The sequence below is a fragment of the Antedon mediterranea genome, chromosome 2 (assembly GCF_964355755.1).
Source record: "Antedon mediterranea chromosome 2, ecAntMedi1.1, whole genome shotgun sequence".
Lineage (NCBI taxonomy): Eukaryota > Metazoa > Echinodermata > Crinoidea > Comatulida > Antedonidae > Antedon > Antedon mediterranea.
In genome coordinates, this window is record NC_092671.1 from 11086050 (window position 1) to 11109096 (window position 23047).

The 23047-nt window shown below is 30.2% G+C and overlaps 3 protein-coding genes across 3 annotated transcripts; 1 reads left to right on the forward strand and 2 right to left on the reverse strand.

Moving 5' to 3' along the window:
• Positions 1–25: 25 nt before the first annotated feature.
• On the forward strand, positions 26–3250 carry LOC140040392 (calmodulin-like protein 4). The gene is made up of 5 exons (XM_072086292.1): positions 26–79; positions 370–400; positions 560–700; positions 1228–1410; positions 1803–3250. Exons 1-5 carry the CDS (start codon positions 77–79, stop codon positions 1913–1915), a joined length of 471 nt encoding a protein of 156 aa, XP_071942393.1. The 5' UTR covers positions 26–76; the 3' UTR covers positions 1916–3250.
• Positions 3251–3675: 425 nt separating this feature from the next.
• On the reverse strand, positions 3676–10295 carry LOC140040391 (uncharacterized). Its single transcript, XM_072086291.1, has 10 exons — positions 10189–10295; positions 9439–9684; positions 9084–9265; positions 8353–8609; positions 7079–7277; positions 6453–6711; positions 6073–6229; positions 5717–5802; positions 5397–5499; positions 3676–4926 (listed from the first exon to the last, which is right to left on the reverse strand). The coding sequence occupies exons 2-10, from the start codon at positions 9682–9684 to the stop codon at positions 4736–4738; spliced, it is 1680 nt and encodes a 559-aa protein (XP_071942392.1). The 5' UTR covers positions 10189–10295; the 3' UTR covers positions 3676–4735.
• A 2384-nt stretch (positions 10296–12679) lies between these two features.
• LOC140040393 (cyclic AMP-dependent transcription factor ATF-2-like) lies at positions 12680–20923 on the reverse strand. Its single transcript, XM_072086293.1, has 10 exons — positions 20783–20923; positions 19679–19732; positions 16831–16930; positions 16456–16565; positions 15602–15837; positions 15094–15271; positions 14235–14314; positions 13924–14086; positions 13427–13541; positions 12680–13212 (listed from the first exon to the last, which is right to left on the reverse strand). The coding sequence occupies exons 2-10, from the start codon at positions 19727–19729 to the stop codon at positions 13106–13108; spliced, it is 1140 nt and encodes a 379-aa protein (XP_071942394.1). The 5' UTR covers positions 19730–19732; positions 20783–20923; the 3' UTR covers positions 12680–13105.
• Positions 20924–23047: the final 2124 nt, after the last annotated feature.

The following is a 23047-nucleotide window of genomic DNA, read 5'->3' on the forward strand; positions in this document are numbered from 1 at the left end:
GTGTTTCAAATTTGTTTGGTTTTTAATTTTCTTGGCCGACGACACGACAAATTATTGACAATAATATTGTTCCAAAATGGTTTGTTTAATATTTTTGTTATCGAAAATAAAACCATTAATTTCTGTTCACCGTATCTTTTCCCAGATACATATTTGTGTAAACTTTGCTTGATAACAATCGTTTGTTAATGTTAGTCAGCTCAGGTTCTGTAGGCTGATCAATTCTTAATCTTAGTGACTCACACTGTCACTACACTCTCTGAATGGGTGTGGTGACTATTCGGTTGATTTTTCGTGACGTAGACTAGGCCTAGCCTAATCATACATACAGTACCGTAATAACAACGTCTTATTTTCTTGTATTTACAGGCGCATGTATTTAGCCAAAGTCAGATCGATGGTAAGTTGGTGTCAAATGGTTAAACAATTTAAATTAAAAAAGGAAAACAAAATAATATTCAAATTTCAATTGCTTTTTTTTTATAAAATTAAAATAAAAACTTTAAAAAAAGTAAACTATTTGATCCATGTATTATTTTTTCTTGTTTTTTGTATGTAGAATATCGTGATTGTTTTTCACTACATGACAGTTCCAAAAAAGGTGTAATCAGAGCAGATGACTTAGCTCGAGTAATGAGATCATTGTATACAAGTCCAACAACAACAGAAATCAGAACTTATCGGAAGAAGTATGAAAAGGGTATGGATTGCTGATAAAAATAAATTAACAAATACACTAATAATACTGAACATAGTTCATCTTTCTGTACCAGGAAGAAAAATACTGAAATAATAAGTATAATAATAATTAATAAGTTCTTTTTTCACCCTTTTTTTAAATACAAAAGCTGCATTCTTGTTCACAACAATCATTGCTAATTAGGATGTTGATGACCCGATTCAACTTTAAAGGGTCTTTAACACTTGTTTCGATACCGGCAATTCAAATCGAACGTCAATGTTTTGTTTTCTTGGGCTACGCATAAACTGGCAAATAGAGCGTTGTGGAAACGTTGACGTTTGATTTGCCTGCACCGGACTGAAACTGTCCCAGAACAGGTGTAAAAGACCCTTTTATAGTACTTTTTAGCATAATTGGTGCTTAATCTCCCACTAGTGTTGATTGCCTAATTCAAAAATATTAATAATTAAACATTCTTTCAACTTTTCAATTGAAAATAAACAGATATTGAACATAATTTAAAATTTTATTTATTGTTTTCTCAGAAAAGAAAATACAGTTTGATGATTTTCTTTTAATAATGGATGAACAGCAAAGGAGTGAACATTGCTCACGAGAAATCCTTGACGCATTCTACCATGCAGATGCTAAGAAACAAGGCTACATATCTGTAAAAGAGTTCAAGAGAATTATGTGTACTTTTGGAGAAAAACTTAAAGACAGGGAAGGTACAGTATAATGTCAATATTATAAAATTAGCTTTGATGACAAAATCGTGTTTTCCGAAGGCTTGGCACTTTCGTTATAGACTGTTTTACTTTATCATCTTGATTTAGCTTTTTGCTTATTTTATTTGTGCATATCTCCATTGAGATCCAGCCATTAATACCCACAGCATTGTCATTTTTGTCATTAATTAATCATACAAATATTTTTTTTTTGTAACTGATACAATCTCTGTTTAGAAAGAAGCATTTGACTAGTGTAAATACAAAAATCTAAATTGACAGTTTAAACAATGAGTGGTCTTTGCATCATCGATGCTCTAGTATTTCTGTGTGATTTTCATCATTCTTTGCAAATTATTTATTTCATAAAAGATGTATTGTTTTTTTTCTAGTGGATGCGATTTTACGAGAATTTGGTATTGCTAAAAACGGTCAAGTAAATTATGCAGATTTTGTAAACAAGCTCCTAACTCCTATACCAGATTCAATGGCTTTACATGAATAATTGTAACGATGAACATAAATTGGGGATGGTTATCAGAACTTTTGATACTGTAGTGTAAAAGGTCAAGAAGATTTTAAACACAGAGCAAAATGCTGTTTAGACTATCATGTTATTACACAAATAATTACACAATCCGAATTTCCTCAGTTAAGCTGGAGGACCAGTATAACTATAAATAACTTTACAAGAATAATAGCAAAAATAACTCCAAAGAGTTAGTTTGATACCTTGATAATAATTTGCTGTATTATGTAAATCCAGAGCTGTACGGTGAGAAAAAGGGGGAGGGGTTGATTGGCTTTAACCAATCAGATGCATTATTACACAAGAATAATAGCAAGAAAGTCACTCTAAAGAGCGAGTTTGATACCTTGATAATAATAATAATAATGTACTGTATTAATATGTAAATCCAGATCTGTACACTGAGAAGGGGAGGAATTGATGATACATTCTGAGGCTCACCTTAGCTCTAGACCCTGCACAGCTTCAGTTTTCTAGGGACAAAGAACCTTCAGCGTACAGGAATGAAACCATGTCTTTCGAAATGAAATGTTTATATAATACTACAGTTCTGAACATTCCTATTATATACCTTGTTACGTATTTTTTATTTATATAAGATCACATTTAAAGATTATTGTATACTTAGTGATGATGTGATCAGAAATGTTTTTATAAAGTTTATTCAAATATTACTTAACAATATTTAGCAAAAAAGTTACTAAATCATGAAGCAATAGTATGTGTATTTATAATTTTGTTTGAATCATGAAAAATATAGATTTATCAAACTGCAGAATGTTTTGCAGCAAAACACAAATCTTAAAGTGTTCATTAATCAACTTAGCTTTACTCTAAACCTTGAAAAGTATCCACTTGCCTAAGCCATGTTGTCAGAGGAGTTTTCACATAAAATAAAATGGTACTTTGAATGGCTTTCAAAGAGATATTTCATTTTTAGACCATTGTTAGAACGAATAACCTAGCATTTTAAGAATACCCAACTTTTATAACTGTTCTCAATATTTGATTTATCAAAAGAACAGTAACCAAGATTATAAAGTAAAATTTGATACCTTGATTGACTTACCTGTATAAGGATATTAATTTTTTAAACCACACATTATTGAAAAACCCAATTTTATATTAAATTTGTTATCTTATGGTTTGACGCTATTGTTTTTAAGCTAGTAGAACACTAGTATAACAGATTATAATAAAACAATGTTTTAAAACAATGTTTTAGAAAAATGTGTTGAAATTCAATTGTTGGTCTCTTGTTTACATTTTTAACTTAACTTTAACTTCTACTGTATATAGTCATGGTAATATTGAGGAACGTATTGTTGCTTGCGCTCTTCTGTTTGTTTTGAAACAGTGGTCTGTAGCATCATGGAGGAATTATTGCTTCCTCCATGGTAAAATAGAGCAGACTTCAGCTCTATTTCACAAGCCTAGAATGTCACCCATATTCTTGGAATATGAATGAAATAAATTTTTAAAATTTCATACGCATCCAATGCGAGTAACTCACCAATGGATAAACTATTTTAATAATTTATTGTGCTTATAAATTAAGTCTCATTTGAGGCTTAGGGAGTAGAGTTGAACAAGTTGTGAGTTACAACCCTGGCACTTGGGATTGGAAGGCAACCATGTTAACCACCAAGCTACAGCTCCACTATGGATAGCCATATATCTTTTGATATTTAGAAAAGAATAATTGAGTTCACCAAATCTCAGAATTAAAACCAGTTTAGACTTTTATTTCTAACAGAATAGCTACAAATAAACAATAGAACTGTATTAATATATCTTTTAAATACCCATAATATTTTCACCTGGAAGTAATATATACATAATTTAATTAATACTATACATTGCACACCTGTAGAATCGCACACACAACTATATATAAACATTACAGAACAATCTTAAAATATTTTATATTTGTTATATTTCTTTTTAGACGTAAATGATAATACTATCATGATAGCATACCTGAATACAAGAATAAGTGGGTGTTTAAGTCTAAAAATGTTGGCACAGGGATGAAAATTGTAATTTGTTTCAATGTTAATTACAGTAAATTATAAAAACATAAAAAGGTGGTAATGTATTTCTGGAAGACTGGAATAATTAAATAAAATCATATTGCAAAGAAATTATACTATATAAAAAATAATAATAATAATTTAGTATATTTTTTTTAATCTTCTTATTTCGTTTTTTTTTATGCTTCCGTTCATATGTAATTAAGATTGTTTTTTTTATTGTGTTCTTCTTTGTTTTATGTTTGTAAATCACAGGTTTGCCCACTGGGATTGTTGTGATTTTTTTTTGTACCGAATAAATAAAACTTAAAAAAATAAAATAAAACTACTGTATAGTTAGGAAAGACATGTTCAACTTTGTTTCGGTGGTCTCACATTTTGGCTTACAGTAATACATAGAAGCTATTTTATTTGTCATTCACAGCTTCAGAATCTGTTTTGGCTAAGAGACAATTGTATTGTCTCAGCCACCTAATCATAATATTGCACCACCTTTGACGCAGAATTAAGTATAATGCTAAAGACATCAAAAGTAATAAATCATATATTTTGGAAGGTGTGTGTGCTGTACATCGTAATATCATACAGAAGTTACAAATAACAGTTAAAACATAATAAAATTGTTGCAATAAACCTCTTTATACATTTTTCTAGTTTTTACCAAAAAAAACAACATCTATTTATATTAAAGTAACATAATATTTACAGGAATGTTTTTAAAATCAAGCTATATCATTTTAGTCTTTTTAATTAACTATCTTTCTCACAACTCTGCTTGGGCCTTTGCTAAAGCCTCCATCTCAGCCTCCTGGGCCTGCATCCTATTACGGCGACTCCTTCGTTTGGCTAGTTTAGCCTGTAAGTCTTGGTCAGCCCTGGCTTTCTGCATTTCATGTGCTTTTTCAAATGATGCCATCTCAGCTTCATGCTGTTTCTTCAGATCATCAATATCACCTGAGAAATTGAATTTAATAAATAAGCTTTCTCTATTGTACTTGGTTGTGTGAGCTTTCTTTGAAGATCAGAAACATAACAAGTTGAAGTATGATAAAAAAATACTTTCTTTATGAAATACAGTATATACTACTCAAACCCATAGGAGTTCCACAAAAGGGAAAAAAAGTTGACATAAGCAACGATAGTTAGGCAATGGATTTTTGGTTGTGTGGGCCTTCTTTGAAGTCTAGAAACAAACAAATGGTAAAATACTGTACTTTCTATATGAAATACAGTATATACTCCAATCCCTAGCCAGGATTTTTAGTCTGTGGGGGGATTTAAAAGTTCCACAAGGGGGAAAAAGGTTGACATACTGACACTGTAAGCGAAGTTAGTTAGGCTTTACGTATCTCCAGCAAAAGGAGGGTTCATTTGAACCTTCAAAGCCCTCTGGCTATGGGCTTGCTACTAAATTGATTACTTACCAAATAGGTCGCTTCCTGTGGGTGTACTAGCAAGTTCATTAACAGGGAGTGGTGTTGGTTGAGATTCATCCTGTGCCACGCCTGCCACAGCTAAATCAGTGTTCTAAAAATTTGTAAAAATCATTTGACATACTGTGAAAGTGCTGGGCTAACAGGATTTGGGTGTTAAAATGCACTGTTTTTTTTATCTTCATCTATTTTATCTCAAGTGTAATAGGGCATTTGTTGGTTAGCATAGGATATTTTGTGAGACTTTAGTATAATACAGTATATCAAATATAACTACACCCATTTTGTTTAAAAAGGGGAAAAAAATGTACCTGTTCGTTGCCATCCAATGAGACTTTATCGGCATCCACCATCAAGGCAACCAATTCAGGTTCATCATCTTTTTCTTCTTCCACATCTATTGTAAAAAAGCATCAAACAACATTTATTTTAAATATAATTTTTCAACTGTGTATAAATGCCATTACAAAAACTAACTTCTGAAGAATGATATCAATGTTTATAATGAATGTGTTCAGAGATAAATTAAAAATAGTTTTACACACTAATTGTATATATACACGTATAATTAATAAAGGTGTTCAGAAATAAATTAAAAATAGTTTTACACACTAATTGTATATGTACACATATAATTATAAATAGAAATTTCCAATGTTATTTTTACCTTGTGGTATTTCTATTGTGTTAGCTACATCGTCTCCCATCTTTTCTCGCACTTTTTCTTTGGTCAGTTTCAGCCGTTCCAATTTTAGTTCTCGTTGTTTAGCAGCACATTCCTTGGTTGATGTATCCAAATCATTCAAAATTGTTTTGTTTATAACCTATGGGACAAAACAGATTAATTACAAGTTAAACAACGATTTTGTTTCTCTTTTGTATCAACCCTCATTTGCATGTATCTATGTCATTTTTTATAAGTTTTGGTTCTTATTAGATATTTGAGATATTTCATGATAATACATTACTTATAGTAGCACACTATGATATGAAATGTACTTGTTCTATCTATAAATTCTATTGTAAATCAAAATAGAAAATACATACATGATCAAACCATTGCACCAAAGCTGCGGATCTCCGCCATGTGACTGAGTAGCATGTGAGGGCGTGCTGATGTCTTTCTGTCGTTCTCATATCAGTAAATATATTAGCAATTGCGTTGTTAAGAGTTTTTACTTCTTCTGTTGTGCAGTATGGGAATTTGATGTTATTCAGGTATCTCTGTGCACTTGCTATGTTTTGAGAGGCTGCAACAAGATTGTTTCGTGTCTCAGCTGCAAACTGGTAGATTATTTGACCACTCCTGTAATTAATAATAAAAAATATTTTAATTGTACTAACTTATACATCTTTATGTTTTAAATATCAAGCAGTTTCAATAGATTTATGATATATAAATTTTCAAAGTCACTCTTATTGAAAAACATTTTGTACTATTAATATAATAATCTTTTATATATATTATTAATTTTGTAGTATATTTTCAATAAAAATGCACAGATTCATGATAGAAATATCCAAACAAATAACAAACGCTGGAGTGTTAATTAACACAACAAACAAGAACTAAATTCTAGTTTTGAAATTCAGACTTGTTTTCAATATTGGCATCATGTATTGTTTCAAAAGACAATAAAGTATGTTCTAAAAACGGAAAATTTTGAACTTACGTTGGCGGTATCCTAGCAACATCTTGCCATCGTCTTACGGCAAATCCCAGCTGGCCACACGCATGCTGCATCAAAATCTTGGCATTAGTCCATTTATATTTAGCAACCATTACACGTTGTTTCTTCTCAAGGCTTAAGTCTAGCTCAGTTTCTAATCTATACTCTGTCTCACTGCCGTATTTGCCATCAAAGATGCTCGCTGAGGAGAATAGGAAGTGACGGTGATTGTTATTGTTGTTTGAAATGAAATAATCCTATGATATTTATAGTGACAACTTTGTCACATCAATCACGACACTGCCATAATAAATTTATATACACAGAGCTATGTTTGTCAGATGAACACAAATCATGTGAGAGACTCATTTTCTCCTATTATTATGTATCATGTGGAAATTAAAGCAATGATACATGAATTGTCTGTTTGTCTTTTTTATAGGATGTATTGTCAGCATTAATTAAATAGCATACAATTAAATCAGCGATAAAAAAACAAAACTTAATATATTGGGAACCAGGTGAATTAATTTAATAGCATTTTGTTCCAGTTTTAAGTCTAAAGTAGAGATTTTTAATCATTTTTTTTACAAATATTGTAATAAATTCTTAAAATTTCTGATACTTCAGGGATAGTATTGACTTTTTTATATGTGTGAATATTGACTATAGGATACTTGAACTCAACCTTTTTGAATAAATAAATATTTCTCATTCATAATCACAGAAATTATACAATAGTAATTGCAAATTTAAATTTGGCACAACCTTGGGTATGTTTTACCTGTTGCTAAGCAGCACATAAACAAATGCATTGTTGTATTAATTTACTATTCATAAACATGACATCCAGCAGTTGTTTAGTTTATTAAAATGTAACTAATTGAAAATAATTAAATTATATATGTATCAAATAAATTTTACAATTTGATAAACTAAATTTCTACAAAATAAAAAAACATCAAAACTTAAGCTCTGTCCACACTATCACACTGTATGTAAAATATGTGATGTGCCAATATATGGACATGCATATCACTACCATATTTGGGGCACATCAAATTATTTTTGTAAAACTAGTTTGTGTAGACAGAGCTTTAGTAGTACAACCCTTCCTTTGAGACACTTCTAGGGACATATTCCTGTTAAAAACAAATAAGTGGAATATATGTTTTAACAGTATGGCCAACAGTTATTCAGGGGATACTTTTTTGCACCAAAGATGACTCCTCTTAATATGAGTTCTTAATGATAATACATCTACAAAAATTACTTACACAATATCGCGTCTTGCTTATCATACAACTGTTTCAATTTTGCCATCTCAGCCTTCAACTGTTCAAGTTCTTGATGCATACTGGTGAGCTGCGCATTGGTAGACTGCAGCTGTTTTCTGTGGATCTCTTGTTTATTCAATGCCGCCATGTACTCCTCTTGTTCCTTTGCCATCTGCTGTACAAACTGCATCTGTGACATCATCTGTTTAACGCTGACATTGTTTTGAAGTGCTACAACATCCTGCTGTTCCTTCTTTCTGTGTGGACAATAAAGTAATGTTATTATTGACATTGACTGTCTGTTTTTAGATTCAAACATGCAAGCACCTATCATTTACTATTAGGCAAACAATCTAGTTCTAAAGCTCTGTTTACACAAATTAGTTTGACAAAAAAAGTCTGATGTGCCCATGGTGGTGCTATGCCAAAATATGGTGGTGATATGCCCAAATATGGTAGTGATATAACATGTCCAGTCTGTATGTGAACATCAAATGTTGTTGTCACATAACTTTGATAGTGTATACAGAGCTTAAGCAAAAAATGTTTGTCTCCCACTTTCTGTGGAAATCGAGCATTTCTGCAAAATGAACAGAAATCACATTTCAATTACTTTAAATTTCTATTCAGAACCAGATTAATTTAATTTACTTATTGTCTGAGAATGTATGTTAAAAGTATCAGGGCGAGGTAGATTTTGGGTAAAAGTATTTGAAAAGAAGGCAACTCACGTTTGACTCTCCAATTGCTGTAATTCCGTTGTCATCCGTTGCACTTGACCGTTTAATTGTTGAACTTGATATGTTTGAAGTTGATAACGTTTTGTAATATTGCGAGATTCTAATTGATTGATCTCTCGATCCAAATTGACTAACTGCTGTACTAGACTTTCGTTGAACTCAACTTCCATTGGCTGAAAAACGAAAAATTATTATTATTTTAATAAATGCTTTTATTTTCATAACTTTTATAGTAGTTAGTACTGATATTTTCGTTTCTTTCTGTATAATAGTAATAAATACTGAACTTATTTTATTATTATAGGAGTACAAATTTAACTGCATTATTAAATGTAGTGCACAGTACCTTTTCATTATCATTACTTGCTGGAGCCTGTTGTGGAGGTGGGGCCTGTTGAGGGGGTGGGGCATGTTGAGGGGGCGGGGCATGTTGAGGGGGTGGGGCATGTTGAGGGGGTTGTTTATTATAAGCGCCATTAACAGGTTGTTGTTGTTGTTGCACCGGATACACAGTTGTTGTTGTTGTTTGTGGATATGTAGTTGTTCTTGTTGTAGCTGACTCTGCAGCTAATGATCCAGAAGCACAACCCATCTGAAATTACATAAAGACCTGCAGCAATTAAATAATTTTGTGGATATCAAAATAATACTATAATATACAAAATAAATTGTGCAGAATAAGCTAGGCCTAGGCCTAAGTTAAGTATACAAAATATAAATATATTCTTGACATCCATTCCAAAACATTTTTAATATCCTCCTGTATTAAAACAATTTTTTAAATTAAAGTAAATAAGGGTATGTACACTAAAAAAAACAGGCAGATCATTTACTGAAATACTGGCCTATGTATGTAGAATATTTATTCTAGTACTTGTAGGCCGACGAATTCCCTTGATACAGTCCAAAGTCCTCCCTACCAACCAGCACACGGATTGTGACACGCAGCCTCTTCTTATTTCAGGCACCCTCCTCTAGCTCCTGGCTAGCTGGGCTGTCTCCAGTCCCTTTAAATGGAGTAATGTACTCTCTTGTTTCTGGATTTTTGCCCTTTTCAATTATACACATAAATGTTTAAAAGAAACAATGTTATTACCTATTCTTTAAAATTGTTGTCTTCCGATTAAAAACTGAATATTCAATGCTTTTACAAACTGTGCTCCAGTTCACTGTCGAAAAAAACCCGATTGAGTCTCTTCAAATCCAGCATGAGAAAATTACCATAACAATACATTACGTCACTTCTCTATAGCGACAACCCAAACAATAAACAAGCAGACCTAATGATAACACTGCAAGTACAAATGCTTAGGTTACAACAAACAAACATTAGCGACCGATAATAATAGAGATCAGTACAGAAAAGCTTTGTCACATATTTTATTTCAGTTAAAACATTAAAGTGTGAAAGCTGTTTTTATACTGTACAGCAGGGCCGTTCATGAATACATTGAATGACAGCTGGAGTCTCCGATGATATTGTGATATAATAATCTTATTATTATATTAGTATTCTTGTTTTTTTTTTCATATATCAAATATAAAGATTACAGAAATATAGTGTTACCGCCAGGTCTGAAATATTGATACACTTTAAATATAGATTTTAAAATATTAATTATTTTTATACTTTATTGAATATTGTATTGTATGGTATTCAACAAAAAAACAAAATGTCTTGATTTTCAGAACTATATACATTTATTATAAAAATGCCAAGATATTTGGTACTATACCTTCATATTAGGAATAAAAAAATTACACTTTAGTAAAAACATTGGGCAAAAATATTATAATTGTCAAATAACAAAGTACAGTGCTTCAAATATCAACTTAATATATGATAAAATCATAAACAATACATTTTATTATTGTGCATACAAAAATTTGCCAATTTGTTTCAAATATTATGATATGTCTCAAGTTCACTGCCATACAATCAACCAACATTTATTTTGGTTGTAAAAATGAATCATAAAATAATTTTTTTTTCCAGTCCCTTATTATACATTAAAATGTAATTTTTTTTCTATAATTAAAAACAAATTTTCTTTAATATTTTAACTGCACCAATTTCTTTAATAGCTAAAACTGTTATTATATTTTTTAAAAAGTGTTGTCTTTATCTATGAATTAAACAGAACAACACACAGCATATGTGTAAACATATTCAATACAAATTAAACATAAATACAAATTATATTAATGCAGAGTACTGACTCAACAACAATAGATCATGTGTTTAAATGTTTACTTTAAATGTAAGAAACAATGAAATGTTTTAATTCATACAAAAAATGTATCAATTAAAAAAAAAAAGAGGATGTACTTAGTAGAGAAGTAACTACTACAACTACAGCAAATCTTTTCTGTACCCTGCACTTCTATCCCATTGTTAAATTTTTACATCTTTTAGAATTCTGCCATGCAGCCCTACAAGAATTTAACTTGATATATTTACATATAATACATTTTCCTGTGTCATGGCTATCATAAATATTATTTTAATTTGATGTAACCATGTTTCCTTTATATTTTATCCTTTGTATTGTAAAATAAAAGCTACTGAATAGAAAGAATAAAGACAACCTTTATCCTTTCTTACATAAAACACAAATCATGGTAACAAATATACCATGCAAAAGACTAACATGCACATAAGTCTGTAAGTTACAGTTACAATTGTTCTGAACTTAAAAAATACATTGTCCTTTAAAGGTCAAAGTTCACAAGACCTGACTTGCAGGCAGGTACTAGGGCACTTTCGATTTGTCGTCCGTGTCGACGAATAGAGTTAGGAAGCAGTGGACGTATTCACCAATCACACTTACGTGAGATATTTCCCTTAAATATTAAGTGTTTTACTTAAATTAAAGTATTTCCTTTAAATTGTATTCTTTTAGATAGGATATTTTGTTTAATTTTAAGGGTATGTTTCCCTTAGTCCAAGTGTGAATACGTTCACAGGTCTCACTTCCCCTTGGCTCCCTACCTATTATTAAAGCCTACACATGATTTATTTATTAAAGAAAAATAGTTTGTCTATTTCGCAGATATCTACAAAAAAATGTTTCAAGTTGTGTATGGATTGTAATACCATCTTCATGGTAATACAAATTAACCTTTTTAATTTACTAATACAATAAAAGTAACTTATTCTTTGTTTCTGAGCTGGCCGTCTATCTTCATTTACACTACTAAATTCATCGTTCTCTTGTTTAAAACTTATAAATATGTTTAGTGAAACATAATAATCCTTCAAAAATGAAAAGTTCTTATTATAAACTAGTCAAATAACATTTCAACATAGCATTTTAATATTCTGTAAAAAGTTAAAAATCTTATTACTCACACACAAATTTATGTCATGTTAAATTAAATTCAAACTCAAAATATTTTAATCATGAACCAAACGGGACGGGCATTGTGTTAGTCGGGCATAATATAATGGTTTGACATAAAAACCATATTTGAAGCTGGTCATTAAAATTATGAGTAAAATATAATAATAATTTATTATAATTTTTAAAACAAATATTAAGAAAGGATTAACTGTCGGACTCTTTGAGTCATAGTGGTCTAGGTCGGATCTGTTTTTATTGGTTTTTTTTGGTCAAATAATTAAATGAAATGGAAACAAAATCTTTTATGGGTATACTATTAACCTACATTTGAGAATTTGTTTCTCAATTCAGAAATAAATTTTGCACTTTAAATATTAAAATACATTTTTTGCATGTAAATGGTAGTAGAACGGACGTGTATACTGTGCCTCTAGTCTACTTCATAATTTAGATGTCGAGGTTGTCGTCTGACAAGTGTAGTGGTAGCCTGGAATCTGCTTTTGATTGAAGATTACACGGCATATTGTACCAAATTGGTACACTGTTGAAGTCAGGCCCTGCTAATGCCAACATACATTCTGTTATGGCCAGTATCTAGGGCTGAGGTAGCTTCTGCCGTTGTTGTATATTTACAAATCATACACATATATTCATATTCTAGGCGACCTATCACGATGTTGTGGTCTGGGCAAGTTGGGCAAGGGCAGAGGCTGCTTCTGCTGGGGTTGTGGTAGAGTTTCTGATGACAACTTGTGTTTCTGTTGGCTCCTGCATGCCTAGAAACACAAGAAAAATATTACAGTTATATGACTTCTTCCTAATTGTATATTATTAGTGATAAAAAAAACCTTGACATTCCATTTACCACATGATTTTTGATTTGTGGATCTCTGTACAAACTGGTTTTTATTTTGGTATAACATACACATTTTGCATAAGGCAACTTTGTGAAAACTGGCTAATTAAAACTTATCACTTATATCCATTTACCTCTTAATATGTGAGCCTGTGTTTTTCTTTGTAGTTCTGTGATGGGGCAGTCCTTATGGGCCAAAAGAAGCTGCTTTAACTGGGCTATCTCATTTCTAAGAAGGGTAACTTCATTCTAAAGTTAAAAAAATAAAATGCAAGTTTTAATCAATTTATACATAATGTATAATACTGTACTTCGTCTCTGTTTCGAATCTTGATCAGGATGGCTTCTTAATCTCAAAAGATGTTATCATCTTCATCATTCATTAATTTTCAGTATATCACTGGGTGGTTTAGAGTAAGTGTGATTGAAAATTAATACTATATACATCTATACAAGGAAGTGAAAGTATCTTCATTTAAATTAAATTTCTTTTCTAAATTACTTTAGTGACATTGGACCCTGTTGGTTGTATTCCAATTTTGTTTCTGCTAAAACCACAATAACCTGGAAAAATTCTGATACTTCAATTAACAAGCTACCTCTATTTGTGATAATGAGAATAAAATTATACCTGAAGAGAAGTGTTTGTTGTTTGAAAATCATCTGCTCTTTTTTCAAGATTGTGTATGTAATTTTTTCTTTTATCCCTGCATCTACTTGCTGCTGCACGATTTCTTTCTAAAAATTTCTGTCTTTTTTCATCCGATTCTTCACCGACACTTTTCCTCTTTCGACTACAAAACAAAAAGTGTTTTTATTCAAATTAATCATTTATATACATGCATGAAAACTATTTGTAAACCAAGTTATTTTACCCATTTTAAATTTAAGGTGACAAAAATGTAACAAAAACATATAAGTTGCCAAAAAAAAGTTACTCACTCTATCGAATTGGGGCTAACTGATAAAGGTCTAGAGTCAACAATCTGAGGGTTCTGTAGGGTAATGGCTGCTTTCAATTTCTGTAATTCAATGAAATATAAATTTAAAAAACATAATATTACTGTGTGTACAGAAGCGGATACTGTAAATCTTCTAATAATAACATACACTCTAATAGTAACCCCCCTTCTAATAGTAAGTTAATACATAATAATAACCCACTACTCTAATAGTAACCCATGGGGGTTGCTATTAGAGTCACAAAAACTTATGATGCAGCCGTATTTTGAAAATAAGGAGATAATGCATGTTGATCTCGGGAGTGGGGGGGAAGATTGAATGTTTTTAAAAGTTTATAAAATAAAGTTAGAGTTCTGCCAAATTTGTTTATTCGTACTGTTTTATTATTTTGCTATGAGTTGCTGACCGGAAAAGTTGGGAGGTGGGTTACAATTTTCAGGTGCCTAATTTAAGATTAGTAAATAGTAACCCAATACTCTAATAGTAACCCACCCTAAAAGACAATCAAAGAATAATAACCCAGGGTTACAATTAGAAGATTTTCGGTATTATTTTAGGTCATCAAATTAAAACAGCATTATATTACATTAGCATTATGGATGACGACTTAAAAGGACTTCTCACCTGTGTGGTGTGTGATTTTCAGACTGTACAAAAAATATATATTATTTATGTATACAATTGTACTCTCTTTACGGTATAAATCAGAACTACAAAAGATTGGCTTTTAACTTAACTTTAATCTGAGCTAGACAGCCACAATAAAATGATGGAGAAGGGATGGGGGCAGAGTTCTGGGAATGGTTCCTCAAAGTAGGCCTTTAAATAGAATACATACCTGTTTAACACCATTTGGATCAGTTGTCACGTTTGTCCCTTCTGCTCCACCCACAGGTATAGCATTGGGGACATTTGCTGCACCATCTGCGACAGATGGGGGTGGTGGAATGGCCACTGGTACTGTTGTTCCATTTGGTAACCGCAATAAAATAGGCCCAGCAATCAACCCAGGTTGGCTACAAATGAGAAAACATTTATAATGATTAAATTTGTTGAAATATATAAGACTCTAAAAAAAAAATCTATGTTTAATATGTCAAACTGAATGTAATTATTATTTTTAATATTTACAATTATTATTACTATAATAAAATAGCTGTATTACTATAATAAAATGGCCGTTTTACTTTATCTTTTTGATTTAGCTTTTTGCTTATTTTATATCTTCGTTAAGATCCAGCCACTGATAACCACAACATTGTTATTTTTTCAGTAATTTTCCTTTGGATTTATAGAGTAAGATATATAGATTTATTAATTAATATTATTTATGAAATAAAACTAACTTTCCAAGCTGTGTAATAACAGTAGATGTGTTGATTACAGGTGCTGGGGCTATTGGTACAGTCGGACTCACTACAAGTAGAGGCTGATTCATCAAAACTTGTTTCTTTGTTGCCTTAGAGGGCGCTATTAGAACTGGCGTGGTAGTAGCTTTCGGTGTGATACTTAGCTTAATAGGTTTGATAATTTTGGGTTCCTCATTATTGGTCACTAGTGGACTTTCTTTATCTTGGCTTGGCTATAAAATAAACATATGTATTATCATAAACTATTCTTTTATCTCTTAAAAAGAGAAAAACATTGCAATACACAACAAAATTAGGATAACATTCTGTATTCAGTACATATACCTGCATAAACCACTAAAACAATTAAGAATGGCTACTGCACTTTCAAGGAAGTGTGTTTGGATTTTATAGATTTGTCTTTACCCAAGGGAGAATAGCAGATGACACTTGTTCCTACTATCAAGGTTAGAAAATGTAACTTTTTTATCCACACTACTGTGTAACATATTTACTAATTCTACTGGCAAAATAAGCATCCCAACTAGCCAGTCAATTCTACAACTAGTTTAGTGTACATATTCAAATGTGATATTTTCTTAATTTTATTTTTTTGTTAAGGGTTGTGATCCCTGAGCATAGGGCAGTGCTATTTTTGTTTGTTTTTGCTTATGTAAAGGAAAAAAATATTTTTTAAAATTAGAAAAAAAAAATTGAATTGGAGATAAAGCCTCAAGTACCTTTGATAAAGTAACTATTTAAAAATTAAAACCAGGGAACAATAGTTACTTTAGAATGAAATCATCAATAAACAACTATTTATTATAAATACCATGGAGGTATATACTAACCTTGTCGATAGCATTAGAAAACTCGTTATCAAATGGATTTTCAAGGTCAGTGAATAACCCTACTTCTTCACAATTCTTCAAAAAACGTGTGGGGGTAGGTGTTTGATCAGCTGTGTGAAAAAAAATCAAACAAATAGTTCAACAAGTATGTTTATACACATCTCAGTTTACTATCTTTGAATACAAAATGAAGTAGAAACATCTTGAATTTTTTGTTTGATTACAAGTTATTTATAAAAATGTGTCACTACCAGCAAAAATTTTTAGTTTTACTTCTCTGTTATTGAATTTATTACCTTCTGAGTACAACCCACCCCTCTTAAATTATAAACATGCAACATGTAACACAATTTCAATTGTCAAAATGTTACCTACCTATGATCGGTGTGTCAAGTGACTTTGTCCCTCCAGCAATTAATAATTTCATGTCATGTTTCTTCTGGTGGACCTCCAGATGGTCTTGGTTACTAAATGTCTGTAAAAAAGTAAAATACAATTATAATATATTACAATAAGCTATGTTTATCAATTAAAAGTAAACAAGTACCAAATATTTCACATATATTATTCACATACAACAATAATGTTATTGATTTGACATGTTTTGTGATATGGATGTACTATCTGAAATAAAAGGACTGAAATGAATTTATTACAGAATTTAATTAAAGCAAGGAGATGTAAAATAAATATATTTGTTTGTCACCTCCCTGATTAAAGTGAGATGTTAATAAATATTGTTGTATCATTGCTATACCTATACTGTACAGTACCTGAAAATGTATTTAAAAAAAATGAATACTACAGTACTTATCTACAGTACTGTCATTATTGGTTATAGATAAATATCAACAAATGAATTATTAATGCTTCCAATTCAGTATCAACCATTTCTTATTGAAACACAATATGTGGAATATAGTCACTTTTACTAATTTCCTTAAAATGAAGAAAAGAAAAACATATATGCTAAGTGTGTAGTACCTGACGTCTTGGCTGCATAGTTATTATCAATTCTGTACAACTGATCACACTAATTCTGTTGTATTTATTTTCATTCATAAAAAGGTTAGTTCCTGCTTCTATTTATAGAATATGAGTCAATTATCAAAGGGGATTCTCTGGAGAGGCGTTTGAAACCAGATATGTTTGTGAGTAGAATATAAATAACAATAGAGATTTGTTTATAATATATTACTTTTATTTCATGTGAAACTAGAAATTATAATATTTGCAAGTTCAATACACTATGTTGTAAATAGCTGAGTAATGCTCTTTCATTTTAACTTCAGAAACCATGCAATTTTAAAACAAATATCAAGCAAAAACTAAATCGAATCAATCTTTTGAAACTTATTTTTTAATAATTACTTTGTTTAATTAATTATGTTTCTGCAGTTACTGTATATTTATTGTACTTTACTAATGAATTTCAATAAAATTTATTTTAGAGAAAAACCAGTAAACAACGATCTATATTTAGCACTTACTGTAGACCAATTGTCCACCAGATAAAATTACATTTTTACATCAAATCATGTGACATTAACAATTATGTTTTTAAATATTGTCTCTTTGTTGTTCATTTACTTCTGTTTGCGTATGAGTATGAATAATCTGTTTAAACAACAATTTAATAAAAGATGTACACAGCATTGCAATCCTGTGACAATTAACATCAAGATCCTAAAATAACAACATAAACATAAACAAAAACAACTAAATGTTTAATTACAATTTCAGGATATCATGATAACAAATAAACAAACAAAACTGTATTGTATTGTACAGGGGCATGGCTTATATCTCCCATGGAGAATTTCATGAACATTCATTTTTTAAGAGCTACAAATGTGGTGTTCTGAATAGGCTTTGTGTTAAAACATATTTCCCCCCATTTGGTTCATGTAAGTGTCCGCTTAATAGGTGTATATTTATTGTATTGGTTTCAATTATTCTTTTACAATTTTGACATACAGTATTTTAATGTTGAACAGAAAAAAAGTAGCGAACTGCTACTGTATTATTGTACTACAGATAATCTATCAATAAATAACACAATTTTTAAGACAGGTTTGGTTTGATAATATAGTCATAGTATCATAGTACTGTACTTAGTTGGAGCTGATATTCTATTTTTATGAATGTTGTGCGAAAAATAAAATAATCAATCAATATCAGTTTTCACTGGGCAATAACAACATCATCACTTGCCCAATGGACACAAAAGGAAAACATGCTTGCTAGTCCAGCCCAGGATTTCTACAGTATGACATTATACAATACATTTTAGTAAAATCTGTAAACACGATAAATTTAATATCTTTTCATATTGGTGACAGTTGTGTTATGTAATGCAAGACTTTTTGTACAGTTTCGCCAAGTACAGTAATATAACATGGAAACGAAAGCAAAACTGCCAATTTAATGCATTTAAAAAAATGAAAGATTCAAGGAAACCCACAAAAAAGAGTAGGTGGGGTATGATTTCAGATTTTGTGTTGATTAAATTTTTGCTTAAATAGTTTAATCATAATACGTCAGTACACAGCATTTAGTTTATACATGAAAACCATGGAAAATCCCTAAAATAAAGTAAAATTGAAACAATATGTAAATTTGGCCCTTCTATCACTGCTTTTGTATACTTAAGTTGTACTTAATATACTTACTAAAACTAATCTGCCTATATTTGGATACATAATCTTTGTGTGCCTACAGAGTACTGTAGAATTACTGTTAATTGGTAATTTAACACTTTTATATTTTAAATCTATTAAATCTGTAAACAAGCTACTGTACAGCATAGTTTCTTTAAAAACCAATTTAATACCACTTTTTTTTATTCATTTATCAATTTATTTACACAAAAAAAAATTAAAATATAAAAAAATTAGAATATAGTTAAGTTTGCGTTGTATCTGGAGAAATCAAATAAGCTCAGAAAGCTTTAAGATAGGTTCCACCAGGAAAAAAGGCGGATCAATGTTCATGCACAGGCACAAACAGGGGTTCGGTACATACACTACGCAAGAAACAAAGTATGAACGGAGACAAGACAAACAAGGGTAAATGAGGAGTTTGAAATTGGTCAAATTAATGAAATACAGTATTAAGTAGGTTTGTATTTTGATATTACAGTAGGCATTTTTTGTATTTTGATTTATGTGATGAGATTGTTGACAATAGTGAACAACTCACTAGAATAATAAATAATACCTACCATAGTGCATCCTCGCAACCTGCAAGCAAATGGTTTTCCTGAATCTCCCATAATCTATGAGAAGAGAATAAATTTGAAAATATTTTTTAATTTAATAAACTCAGTCAGCAGTCAACCAACGATTTTATATACCAGAGGGGAATTCCAGCCGGCCTAGGCCCCCTCCATTTCTAATTGTAATACAAAAGATAGGACATCAAATTAAGTTCAGCCCTTCATTTCACTAGCTTTAGCTCTGTGACCCCCTATTTCAAAATCCTGGATCGGCTACTGATTTATATATACAAAATTAAACGGAAAATTGCTTGAAGAAGAAGCAACTGGATACTCAAATAGCTTGGGTGTTTATTCTCACAGTACATTGATGAATTTTATATGTGTGCATATTTACAAAATATTTGTATAACAAGTAAATTGGAACTATAAAGTGGGAAATCTGTTGGTAATATATTGTTGAGTTGTATTTTGTGGGATCAAATGTTTTAACTTTATACAACATTAATTATATTTTGTCATTGTTTTGATATTATTATTGTTCTATAGACTATATTTATGATATATTTTTAATATTTTATTAAATAATTATGTTTTCTTATACTTTATTATTCATCATCATCTTATTTTAAGTTCTCTTTTCAATTAATATAATTTGTTTTTTTTTACATTTGCTGTAGCCTGTAGGCCTATTATATAGGCCTATGCTTGCTAACTGATATTGTTATAACTCTATTATTACCACAGCTTATTTTATATTAATGCGATTTATACTATTTGTATTTAAAGATACAAAAAACACGATTATACAACTCTGGAAACTATAAAAACATGTCACTTGATTAAAAGCGCCGGTAGAACACTCACTGACTGTTCACCATCAAAAACAATGCAGAGAGATACTACTAGGGTTAGGCCTAACCAGTGAAGTTTATAGAGTTCGGATGGACGCCAACCAAGCCACCCAAATCGACAAGGACCCAATACTACTAATTAGAATATTTAAAAAAAATACAACACATTTTATATTAATATTATTACTGATAGATTGTATACACATTGTAATGGAAGATGTGCTAAGCCATATCATTTATGCGAAAATATTCTTACCCAAATCTGGTGTAAAAACGAGCGACCATTCACAGTGCCAAACGATGACGAAGTCTGGTATTTCAAGCCCTATGACGTTATGAGGAAATGGGAAGGGATTTTTTCATTGACGTCAGGGGTTAAGGGTCACTGGTTTTACCTACGACGAGCTATATATCCAATACCAAATTGGCGAGTAAATCATGTTTTACTTTAAATTAAATTTATACGCTCTTCCACAAGGTCAATTGTTAGTTATACATACAGACTATATTAAAACAATGATTTTGAACACGTAGGGCATTTCTTTGAATTCTTTCCTATTGTCGTTTTGTGGTAATTTACAGCTTTTTATATGTTTAACAAACGTACATAATCAATTGCGTCTGCATCATGCTAGACTACAACTTCCGGTAGTGACGTAATCAGCATATTTTTGGTAATAAAACTTTTTCACTAAGCTAGGGAATCTTCTGATATCAATATTCATTAGACCGTACTTTAGTTAGCCAATCAAAATAAACGTATAAACAATTTTGCGGCGATGTTACATGTTGTTGAGGTAAAATATACTGTGTTTTACAATAACCAATTTGGTTAGAGTAAAACACAATGATAAGAATAGAGGAAACATTTAATAATATGATAAATGACATTTACATAGCAATTTATCACTGTGTTTTACTATAACCAATTTGGTTAGAGTAAAACACAATGATAAAGAATAGGAAACGTTTAATAATAATAATGATAAATGTCATTACATAGCAATTTATCACTGTGTTTTACTATAACCAATTTGGTTAGAGTAAAACACAATGATATAGAATAGGAAACATTTAATAATATGATAAATGACATTTACATAGCAATTTAGCACTGTGTTTTACTATAAACAATTTGGTTAAAAAAGGGCAGAATGATAAAGAATAGGAATTTAATAATATGATATATGACATTTACATAGCAATTTAGCACTGTGTTTTACTATAACCAATTTGGTTAAAGTAAAGCAGAATGATAAAGAATAGGAATTTAATAATATGATATATGACATTCACATAGCAATTTAGCACTGTGTTTTACTATAACCAATTTGATTAGAGTAAAACACAATGATAAAGAATAGGAAACATTTAATAATATGATATATGACATTCACATAGCAATTTAGCACTGTGTTTTACTATAACCAATTTGGTTAGAGTAAAACACAATGATATAGAATAGGAAACATTTAATAATTTGATAAATGACATTTACATAGCAATTTAGCACTGTGTTTTACTATAACCAATTTGGTTAAAGTAAAACACAATGATAAAGAATAGGAAACATTTAATAATATGATAAATGACATTTACATAGCAATTTAGCACTGTGTTTTACTATAACCAATTTGGTTAAAGTAAAGCAGAATGATAAAGAATAGGAATTTAATAATATGATATATGACATTTACATAGCAATTTAGCACTGTATTTTACTATAACCAATTTGATTAGAGTAAAACACAATGATAAAGAATAGGAAACATTTAATAATAATGATTATTTACATAGCAGTTTAGCACTGTGTTTTACTATAACCAATTTGGTTATAGTAAAACACAATGATATAGAATAGGAAACATTTAATAATAATGATAAATGACATTTACATAGCAATTTATCACTGTGTTTTACTATAACCAATTTGGTTATGGTAAAGCACAATGATATAGAATAGGAAACATTTAATAATATGATAAATGACATTTACATAGCAATTTAGCACTGTGTTTTACTATATAGAATTGGAAACATTTAATAATATGATAAATGTCATTACATAGCAATTTATCACTGTGTTTTACTATAACCAATTTGGTTAGGGTAAAACACAATGATATAGAATAGGAAACATTTAATAATATGATAAATGACATTTACATAGCAATTTAGCACTGTGTTTTACTATATAGAATAGGAAACATTTAATAATATGATAAATGACATTTACATAGAAATTTAGCACTGTGTTTTACTATAACCAATTTGGTTAAAGTAAAACACAATGATAAAGAATATGAAACATTTAATAATTTGATAAATGACATTCACATAGCAATTTAGCACTGTGTTTTACTATAACCAATTTGGTTATGGTAAAGCACAATGATATAGAATAGGAAACATTTAATAATATGATAAATGACATTTACATAGCAATTTAGCACTGTGTTTTACTATAACCAATTCGGTTATGGTAAAGCACAATGATATAGAATAGGAAACATTTAATTAT

Coding starts and splice junctions, on each gene's coding strand:
- LOC140040392 (XM_072086292.1), top strand. Junction 401..559: donor TAGCCAAAGTCAGATCGATG/GTAAGTTGGTGT, acceptor TTTTGTATGTAG/AATATCGTGATTGTTTTTCA. Junction 1,411..1,802: donor AAAACTTAAAGACAGGGAAG/GTACAGTATAAT, acceptor TTTTTTTTCTAG/TGGATGCGATTTTACGAGAA.
- LOC140040391 (XM_072086291.1), bottom strand. CDS start 9,684: ATGGGTTGTGCTTCTGGATCATTAGCTGCAGAGTCAGCTACAACAAGA. Junction 6,230..6,452: donor TGGTGCAATGGTTTGATCAT/GTATGTATTTTC, acceptor TTTGTCCCATAG/GTTATAAACAAAACAATTTT. Junction 5,500..5,716: donor CATTGGATGGCAACGAACAG/GTACATTTTTTT, acceptor ACAAATTTTTAG/AACACTGATTTAGCTGTGGC.
- LOC140040393 (XM_072086293.1), bottom strand. CDS start 19,729: ATGGGAGATTCAGGAAAACCATTTGCTTGCAGGTTGCGAGGATGCACT. Junction 15,272..15,601: donor GTTATTACACAGCTTGGAAA/GTTAGTTTTATT, acceptor TCTCATTTGTAG/CCAACCTGGGTTGATTGCTG. Junction 14,315..15,093: donor ATCCAAATGGTGTTAAACAG/GTATGTATTCTA, acceptor ATTGAATTACAG/AAATTGAAAGCAGCCATTAC.